We start from the raw sequence: 9,676 nt of genomic DNA, 5'->3' as shown, positions 1-9,676 counted from the left end.
CACACTCGCAGCCTCTTTCACAAACATATCCACGCACACGCACCCTCCCCCCTAGCCCAGATCATTTCGGATTAGAACGCCGAGGGGATAGATACTCGAGATATCATTTCCCTCTTTAAAAAAGTGTAAATAAAGCCTTTCTGGCCCCCAATGAGGCGTTCCTTCCCGACTTTTTTGGATCAATCAAACAGACAGTGGCTTCTTTTGATTAAAGCCCAAATTGTCATTGGGCAGAGGCAATCATGTGACAGCCAATTCGGTCCAATTTCAACCTTGTCTCCATGAATTCAATAGTTTAATAGTAGCACGGTCCCCATACGGCTGTAATCAGTGAATTAGAAAAAAAACACCCCACCAGCGATCTTCTATGCTATATTTTTTTCTCCTCTCTCTCCTTTTTCCTGGGCCTTCCCCCCCCCGAGCCCCCTGAATCCGAGGGAACTTTTTCTCCGCGGGGGCTGCCAGTTGAAGGCCATGAATTTCGCATTTGAGCGAGAGATCGGTTTTATCAATAGCCAGCCATCGCTTGCTGAGTGCCTGACATCTTTTCCCCCTGTCGGTGATACATTTCAAAGTTCATCAATCAAGAACTCGACGCTTTCACACTCGACACTGATTCCACCTCCTTTCGAGCAGACCATCCCCAGCCTGAACCCCGGCAGCCACCCTCGCCACAGCGGCGGCGGTCGCCCCAAGGCGAGCCCCCGCGGTCGCAGCGGCAGCCCGGGCCCCGCCGGCGCCCCGCCGCCCCCGGAGTACCCCTGGATGAAAGAGAAAAAGGCGTCCAAGCGATCCGCGCTGCCGCCCGCTTCGGCCTCCGCCTCAGCCGCTGGACCTGCCTGCCTCAGCCACAAAGGTCAGTCCAAAGACTTGCCGACGGCCCCGCCGGGCCGCTTTTTTGGCTGCCCACAGTCCCCCGGCTTTGTGGAGCGACGAGGCGGAGGGGCGGGCGGGCAGGGAGGACGGAGCTGGCGGGGCTCTCTGGAAACCCAAACTTTCCTCAAACTTGCTTAATGCGGGATGATTTATTTGAGTTGGAGCTGACCTCTCTTGTCTCGCCGTCCTAGAGTTGGGATATTTGACAGTAATGAAGAGTGATAGATTGCTCCCGCTCAGCTAAGCAGCTGATGCATTAATTATAAATTGCGGTATGGCTAATATAAAGTTTGCTCTGGTGTGGGGAGGTTGGGGAGCTGGAGGCGGTAATTTTGCGAGGGTGGCCGAGGGGCACGCAGCACCGGGTGCTCAGCAGTGCAACACAATGGGTTTACTGCATCCAAAGGCGGCCATTTTGTTGCAGTTGCTATTTTATGCTATATGGACATATAGATATAGACACATATGCGCACAGAGATCACTCCCCCCTACACCCACACCCCCACCCTCCCCACCCCGCGGGATGCGATGTGCTCGGTGCTGAAATTCAATCCATGCATTTATCTGTTTTGTGTGTGTGCATTTTTGCGTTTGCTGTTCTAGTGGTCGTGGTGCTTTGGGGTGCGTGTGGTGGTGGTGGTTTTTCTTTCTTTCTTTTTTTTTTTTTTTTTAACAGATCCCCTTGAAATCCCTGATAGCAGTAGCAGTGGATCTAGGCGGCTGAGGACAGCTTACACCAACACCCAGCTTTTGGAGCTAGAGAAAGAATTTCATTTCAACAAGTATCTCTGTAGACCAAGAAGGGTTGAGATTGCAGCCTTGCTGGATCTGACTGAGAGACAAGTCAAAGTCTGGTTCCAAAACAGAAGGATGAAGCACAAGAGACAGACCCAATGCAAGGAGAACCAAATCAGCGAGGGGAAATTTAAGAGCCTAGAGGACCCCGAGAAAGCGGTGGAGGAGGAAGAGGAGGAGAAATCCCTCTTCGAGCAAGCCCTCAACAACGTCTCCGGTGCTCTCTTGGAGCGGGAAGGTTACGCTTTCCAGCAGAATGCCCTCTCCCAGCAGCAGGCACAGAATACGCACAATGGCGAGTCTCAAACTTTCCCCGTTTCGCCTTTAACGAGCAATGAGAAAAATTTGAAACATTTTCAACACCAGTCACCCACTGTTCAAAACTGCCTCTCAACAATGGCCCAGAACTGTGCAGCTGGCCTGAACAATGACAGTCCTGAGGCCCTAGATGTCCCTTCTTTACAGGACTTTAGCGTCTTCTCTACAGATTCTTGCCTACAGCTTTCGGATGCAGTTTCCCCCAGTTTACCAGGATCTCTGGACAGTCCCGTAGATATTTCTGCTGACAGTTTTGACTTTTTTACAGACACACTAACTACAATTGACTTGCAGCATCTGAATTACTGAGAAAGTAAAGACGTCCTCACCAAGGGTCCTGCTTTCTTCTCCTTATTCTTCTTTATTTTTCCTGTGATTTAATTTCCCCCCTCCCTTTTCCTGGTCAGTATTTTCTGTTTATTACCTCCCTCTGCTGTGCCATTTTGCCATTTCTTACGAAGTTTTAGTTGTGTTCAATTTTAACCTAGCCACATCCTAGGTCCTTCTATGAAAGCAATATATGAGGTCTGTAAGAAAGTGATCATATAGGAATTGTATCTTCACTTTCTTTTTATTTTTGTATTGCATTAGGATGCGTTGTCACAAGTATTTTTGGTAGAATAAATTCTTGTTTGCTACAAGGAGCTTTCTCTTGTTTCTTTTTCTCTGTTTCTGTCTCCTTCCAAGACTGATAACCTGATGGGTATTTCTCCCCCTCTCTTCCACTCTGAATTTACTAATAATCAAAATCCAGCATTCTGACTATGGAGTCTGCCCTTTTGGCAATTTAGGACATTTATTACAGGGGAAAAACACATTCCGATTCTTCATTTTATGGGTTTTCACAAGTTAAAAAAAAACCAAAACAACAAAATGAAACCCAAACCAACAACAAACCACAGAAACCAAAACCATTCACAGCTTTGATGGAGATCTCTTCCTTTTAATGTATAAATGTAGCTTCTTTTCTCCGTGAGGATACAAGGCTTAGAAATGCTGAGCTGTTACAAAAGCAATTTCTCTGTTACAGGGCAAAAGTGAGAGACTCAGTAGGATAAGCGTCTCCTGAGGAAACTAGGGTGTTACACACACGAAAAGAGTTGTTGTTGTTGGTTGTTTTTTTTTTTTTTTTTTTTTTTGTGGATTTTTTTTTTTATGGAGGGGGGAGACTAATGCTGTTTTTTCCCCCTGAAAAGTAGTGCTTAGCAGCCAGCAAGCTGTTTCAGAAAGCATATCCTAAAAATACAAGAGCTCAGAGAGAATGCATCTGGGCTACTTCTCACGTGCTGAGAGGTCCAAGAAATCAGCCCTAGAACGACAAGAAATGGAGAAGTTAGTGCCTGTAAAATCAAAAGGGTAGCAGAAACGCAGAGGGGGGAAAAGCATTTAGGAAGGAATCAGCCCTTCCACTCGGTCCTTCTGAGGGGTGGTGCGGGGACACAGACAGATATTTTTCTCTTTGAATCTTTTTACGGGGTGAAGGAATGATAATGTCTTTAAAGTTATTATTTCCCGGCTCTCTGCACTCTGCTGGTGGTAGCATAGATGGGCTTTCAGAAATCTTCATCAAATTGCCTGTTACCCGACTAGCGGGATTCCAGACCCCAAAGCGAAGGGTGAGCCCCTTTCTTCGGGTTAAAACCCAGCAACAGATGCCAGCAGAGCTCTAACGCTTCGGACCCGAAGGGTGCCGGGCGGGTGCGATAGCGGCTCCCTGTGTACGTGAATGCGTGTGAGCCTGTGGTTACATCGGGGAAGCGAGCGGAGCTTGAGCGAAGGTTTTGTGGATTGGGCTCTGCTGTCCTTCCCTGTGTGAAGTGTGGTCTCTCAGCCTTGCAACACGTTGTGGATCTGGGATGCGTGGGTTATAGCTGGAAGGCTGAACGCAATTCTTCCGAAAGCCATAAATCAAACTCTTTCTATGAATGAGAATGTCATCAAAGAGATCAATTGCAGGAACACATGCACAAATAAAAATCCTCTTACGTATTTGCCAGGGCTGGGGATCCCCGTCTAAAACCATTAAGTGAGAAGGCGTTTAGTCATAATTCATTTTTATTGCTCTTTTAAAACAACAGCTTGGCTGAGCTGCGGACGCGGGGAAATTTCGGCCCTGCTTCTTCTCTCCGCCCCAGCCTTGTCCCTGTGGAAAGTGAGCCGCCTTACTGGCATTTTAACTCCTCGGCCACCGGGTTAAATTGGACAGCAATATGAACGTACGGGTTCGGATTTTTTGTTTGTTTCTTTTGTGTGCCCAGATTTTTGGATGATGACGACGCGGAAAAAAAAAAAAAAGCGGGGGAGGGGGGGAGGGAGAGCCGCGGAAAAGTTAGATTTAAACTTATCTTAAACTCCATTTAAATAAATGGGGAAGTTTAGTGAGCAGGAGTGGCTTCCGAGTCTCCCGGAGAGGCCTGGGGCCACAGTAGGGGCACACTCCCGTGGAAAAGTCCGGGGATCGCCATTAGGGCCAGGAAGCGCGGAGCGGAGCCGCGGATGGGCCCGGAGGGGCCAGACCGACCTGCGGACAGAAGGAAGGGGCGGTGTGTTCTCGTCTGCTCCGGCCCTTCTCATAGTATTGCCCCCATGCACAGTACAGGCAGCAACCCCCCAACGCCTCGCCAGAAAGACAATGCAACAAAGGAGACAATGGCACGAAAAAGGGAGAGAAAAAAGGTTTCCAGGATGCTGCAGACTGGATGGGAGGTGCTGTGATTCGGCGGATTTTACGGGTAAACTGGATCTATTTGTAGAAAAAAGATACATTCTTTTCTTTGCTGACCGACAAAAAGGAAAAGGTGCCAGCCCTTTTATTATTAAACAGTCCCAGCGACCTGCCTTTTTTCTCTGCCTTATGCGGTATTTATCACAACTGTATTACAATAATGAAATAGATGTGTTTACAATGTATCCGTAGCCAAAAATTGGTGCAGTATAATGCCATAAATGCCTCTAGAGTGTTGTTGCTCTTGTCCTCCACCCTGCCTCCCTAGAGTTTAAGAAACAGAACCTTTCATGAGGGCCCATAACAACTGTGTCTATGTAGCAAATCAGAATAAATGAAAATACGGAGGACATATGGACAGATGCATGGTGGAGAGAGCAGCCCTTCTGTTTTAGTTGGCAGTAGAAATGCTGTGGAGGTGGCACGGAATGAGAGTTGAATTAACAGTAGGAGAGCTTTTCCCCAGGAGAGGATGTTGTGGGAGGGAGGAGCTTGAGGATTTGTATGTGTTTGTTCGTGAGCAGGAAGACGTGATGGGGTAGAAGAACCTTTTGGATTTCAAAACAAGTGGGAACCGAGTGTGAGAAGAGAGTGATTTATGCACAGCCTGGAAATGCACCTGCGGAAATGGAGAATGCAGCTCCTCCCGGGACTGATGGCAGGGGACGTGCCTTTCCTTCCATGTATCTCCGAGGTTAATGTTTTGCAGGATCCCTCTTGGAAGCATGTTGGTGCTGTCCTCTCTCCTTACAGACGGCTCGGTGGCCCGGGACGGATGGATACCGTCTTTACCCTCTCTTTGCTTTTCCGCAGATGCAAACCTGCTATGAGCTCACGACCCACATCCCACTGCTCTCCCTTCTTCACTATCCACGGACTCTTTTTTTAAAGTTGGGGTAGGGAGGGGTAGGTTTGAGTCGATGCTCAGTTCTGCTCCCAAGGGTCCTGGGGCCTCCTCTGTCACTGGCCATCTGCCACCTTCCGCCGCTGCCAGCCCGGGTGGAGGAGCGCACGGACAAAGGGGCTGTGGCAGCGGGCCTTCGTGCCTTCTGCTGCTCCTTTGCCCTTGCCCCGGGCCGCTTCGTCGGGCCGCTGGGCTGCAACCCGCGGCACCCTGGGCAGCCTTTCCCCCGTCTGGTCCCAGGGCGGGCGGGCGGCCGCGATACGGCAGGGACCCAGCAGATGGGCTGCGAAGCTTGCGGTTCTCCGCCCAGTCATCCGTCCCCTTGTCTCCGGCTCCTCCTCCTCTACCCCAGCCCTGGTCTGGCGCGGGTGAGCTCGGTGGAGATGTCGGGGGAGTAGGGATACGGGACAGGGCGAGACCAGTGGACCCGGGAGAGCACAATGGCCGTCAGTCCCAAAAGCGACTCATTTTCATGTTAATGCCCGCGGCCGCCTGGTCATGCGCCTGGACAAGCCCGTTTAACTCTTGGCGTCGCGCTGAGACTGTGGCTGGACAGGAGCAGCGAGATCCCTCGGCCCTGCCCCAATCACAATCCCAAACGCATCTCCATCCGTTTCCCATCTTCATCGCCATCCATGTCTTCTGCCCCATCCCTGTTATCCGCCTTATCCTCATCCCTGTTCCTGTTTCCATCGCCGTCTCTATAGCAGCCCGCAGCTACAAACACGGTCCCCACCCTCATCCCCGACCCCCAGGGCTGATGCTTTCAGCGCTGCTCCTGCCGTCCTCCCGCATACTCCCCACCCGTAACGCGGGTTCAGCCACCCCTTCGCGACCGCGGCTTGGAGATGAGGGGAGGGGGCGGCGGAGATGGCCAGCACCGGCCTGGCAGAGCCGACAGCAGGGGAGGCGCTGGGGCACCCTGTCTGCAGCAGCACTCACCCTGAAGGGGAGGGCCAGCGGGCTCCGCAGGCTGGGAGCAGCCTCCGCAGGCTGGGAGCAGCCTCCGCGTGTCTCCTGCCTTCCCCTCTCAGCTGCCGGGGGTGACCTCGGCGGCAGCGCGACAGCCTGGCCCGTCCCCCCCCGCCCCTCGCGGGGGGCCGCCGCTGCCCTGCCCCACGGTACAGCGCCGTGCCGTGCCACGCCGTCGGAGCGCTCGGCGTTTAAATGCCCCCGACGCGGCGATCTATCTATCAACGGCAGGAGCCGGGAAAATCCCACAGGCGCCACAGCCATTGGCTGCCGCCCCCCACGTGCCTGCCCGCTGCCTGCACCTTCGTGTCATTTTCCTGCCGGCCCCATGGAGGAAGTGGGAAAGTTGGCGCGGCCCCGCCGGACGCTGAAGACCCGGTGGCGGCGTGACAGAGGGACGCGGCGAGGATGAGCTCCTTCCTCGAGTACCCCGTTCTCGGCGGCGAGGCGGGGGGATGCACCGCCCGCGCCTACCACCCAGACCACGGGATTACAACTTTCCAGCCCTGCGCGGTCAGCGCCGGCAGCTGCAGCGGAGAGGACCGCTTCCTCGGGGGCCGCGCGGTGCCTATTAGCCCCCACCGTCACCACCACCACCCCCCGGCCCAGCCCGCCGCCTACCAGCACCACGGCGGCCTGGGGGTGTCCTACGCGCACCCTGGCTGTGGCGCGACCTATGGCGCGCAAGGCTTCGGACCGGCGTACAGCCCCTACCAACTCGGGCAAGACGCGGAGTTGGGCGGGGGCTTCCCCCCCTGTGCCCCTGCCGTGTACTCGGGAAGCATCTCTTCCTCCGCCGCTGCGCAGCACCCGCACCAGGGCTACGCAGGGGGTCCTACTCAGTACGTGCCTCCCCACTACGGGCAGGAGCAGCAGAGCTTGCCCCTGGGCACCTACAACCATGCCCTGTCTCCCCTCCACGCCAGTCATCGGGAAAACGCCCGCTCTCCCTCCGCCGAGACCTCGCCGGCGGCGCAAACCTTTGACTGGATGAAAGTGAAAAGAAATCCACCCAAAACAGGTCAGTTACCGGCGCGGGGGCCAGAGCGGGGGCCGCTCCTCTCTCTTTGCAGCGGGTGCAGGAGAAGCGGCGCAGTGCCCCGCGAGGTGCTGGTCAGGTCGGGCGGCCCGCACCTCTGGCAGCGGCCGCAACCCGTCTGCCCGCAGCACTGGGAGCCAGGGCCGCGTATTCTTAACTCCCCCTCTTCGCCTCTCCCGCAGTCATATTTCTTGTAATTCATAAACCACTTATCAAATTTCCTCTGACACTAGAGGCTGACTCCGGTTTAGCACCTCGCACTCCATCATTCTCTCTGCTGGGGCTTCCCTCTTATCCTAAGTTCTTGCTCACTATCGCTTCGCGGGTGTGGACATATTGATTACGTCGCCTATAAATCATTTGCGCTTACTTACCTCTGCATGTCCCCTCGCAGGCAAGGTTGGCGAGTACGGCTTCGTGGGGCAGCCCAACACTGTCAGAACTAACTTCACCACCAAGCAGCTCACCGAACTAGAGAAGGAATTTCATTTCAACAAGTACCTGACCAGAGCCAGAAGGGTGGAAATCGCCGCCTCCCTCCAGCTCAACGAGACGCAGGTGAAGATCTGGTTCCAGAACCGGCGGATGAAGCAAAAGAAACGGGAGAAAGAGGGGCTGCTGCCTATCTCCCCCTCCACCCCTACGAGCTGCGAGGAGAAGGCAGAGGACTCCTCGGAGAAGTCCTGCTCATCACCCTGCAGCGCCTCGCCCGCATCCTCCGCTTCGGACACCCTCACTGCCCCCAACTGAGCCCCGGCCCCCCTACGGCCGCCCATCGCGATGCTCCTGCCAGCACAGCTCGCGTCCGTTCTTCGCGGTTATACTAGTCCCTGGGTCGGTTCCCGAGAAGTCCCAGCACTCCGGCGTCCCGTCTCCGCGCTCCTCGGGGGTTCCGGCTCTGCGCCCTTTCTCCTCTCAGCCGCCGGGTCCCGGCACCTTGATGCCAGGGGACTCTCTTTTGCGCTCCCCCCCTCCCCCCCCAACTTTTGCTGGAGCAGATGTGTTGGCACAAGCGTAAGGGTCTCCCTCCTCCGCTACAGGGGCGCTCCTCTGAGTATCCCTGAGTGAAAGACAAGTTATCTAGGGTACATAACCTCACGAAGAGATGCACTATTGCCAGTGTTTACACGACCTATAGGACTTTCACCCCCTTAATTTAATGTATTCTTTGTTCCTGTCTATGAATTTGTTGCTTGTAAATACTTTGTCCGAGAGATTTATCTTTTTACAGAATTTTCTAGAAATGATGTTTCGATTATCTGGTTAAGCAGGGTGAGCGCAATTCGCCAAACTGGATCCAGTTTTATATTGGTAAAGCCGATGACAGTATCAAGTAAACATCTTAAGATTAAGCAGATACCTCAAAGTAAAAAAAAAAAAATAAAAAAGTAGCGCTATTTCTTTAAATGTGACAAACAAGGCTTCAATTGCACTAGGTTTTGTAAACCTTACCCGGTGTGCTCTACGCCCCCTTCCCCTCCACCTCCCGAAAGCTGTGCTGGATTATACTCAGCAGAAGAGTATAACCATCAAAAGACCTCATCTCTTCCTATTTTCATATTATTAAACTTCCTTTAGACTCGGTGTCTTTTCAACCTACTCGCGAATGTGACAAATGGCCAAATGAATGTATAATCTCTGTGGTTGATGTCCGGACCATTGCATGATGCACCGTGCTTTCTGTACTGCAGGTACACTGAGTTCTATCAGTTGTCGTGTGTGAGCGAAATGTCCTCCTGATTTTCTGTACAATCATGAAAGGCTCTGGGATTCCGCTGGTGATGGAAGCCAGGGCAGGATTTACGGGTCCTTATAATGTCTGTAATAAATATATCCCACATTCAGGTAGCCCTCCTCTGCCTACTGCTGCGTGACGTCAGCGCTGAGTCACAGGCTGGGCTCAGCAGTTTGGTTTCCCTTAGTTTCTACTGCTGGGGCCTTTGCAGGGGGGAAAGGGAGGAAGAGTCTCCCAACCTTACTCCTCATGCGTTGTTTGCTGGCGTCAGAGCTCTGGTTGCCAGCTTGACTCGTAACAAAGCTTCTTCCT

General features: G+C 53.2%; 2 protein-coding genes across 2 annotated transcripts; both read left to right on the top strand.

The window, feature by feature from the left end:
• The first annotated feature begins 474 nt into the window (after positions 1–474).
• HOXA2 (homeobox A2) lies at positions 475–2,310 on the top strand. Its single transcript, XM_054384754.1, has 2 exons — positions 475–856; positions 1,553–2,310. The coding sequence occupies exons 1-2, from the start codon at positions 475–477 to the stop codon at positions 2,296–2,298; spliced, it is 1,128 nt and encodes a 375-aa protein (XP_054240729.1). The 3' UTR covers positions 2,299–2,310.
• Positions 2,311–6,998: 4,688 nt separating this feature from the next.
• On the top strand, positions 6,999–8,379 carry HOXA1 (homeobox A1). Its single transcript, XM_054384756.1, has 2 exons — positions 6,999–7,611; positions 8,024–8,379. Exons 1-2 carry the CDS (start codon positions 6,999–7,001, stop codon positions 8,377–8,379), a joined length of 969 nt encoding a protein of 322 aa, XP_054240731.1.
• Positions 8,380–9,676: the final 1,297 nt, after the last annotated feature.

Source organism: Indicator indicator, chromosome 11 (assembly GCF_027791375.1).
Source record: "Indicator indicator isolate 239-I01 chromosome 11, UM_Iind_1.1, whole genome shotgun sequence".
Classification (NCBI taxonomy): Eukaryota; Metazoa; Chordata; class Aves; order Piciformes; family Indicatoridae; genus Indicator; species Indicator indicator.
The sequence above is the reverse complement of the archived record's forward strand: the minus strand, read 5'-3'. Positions and strand labels throughout refer to the sequence as shown.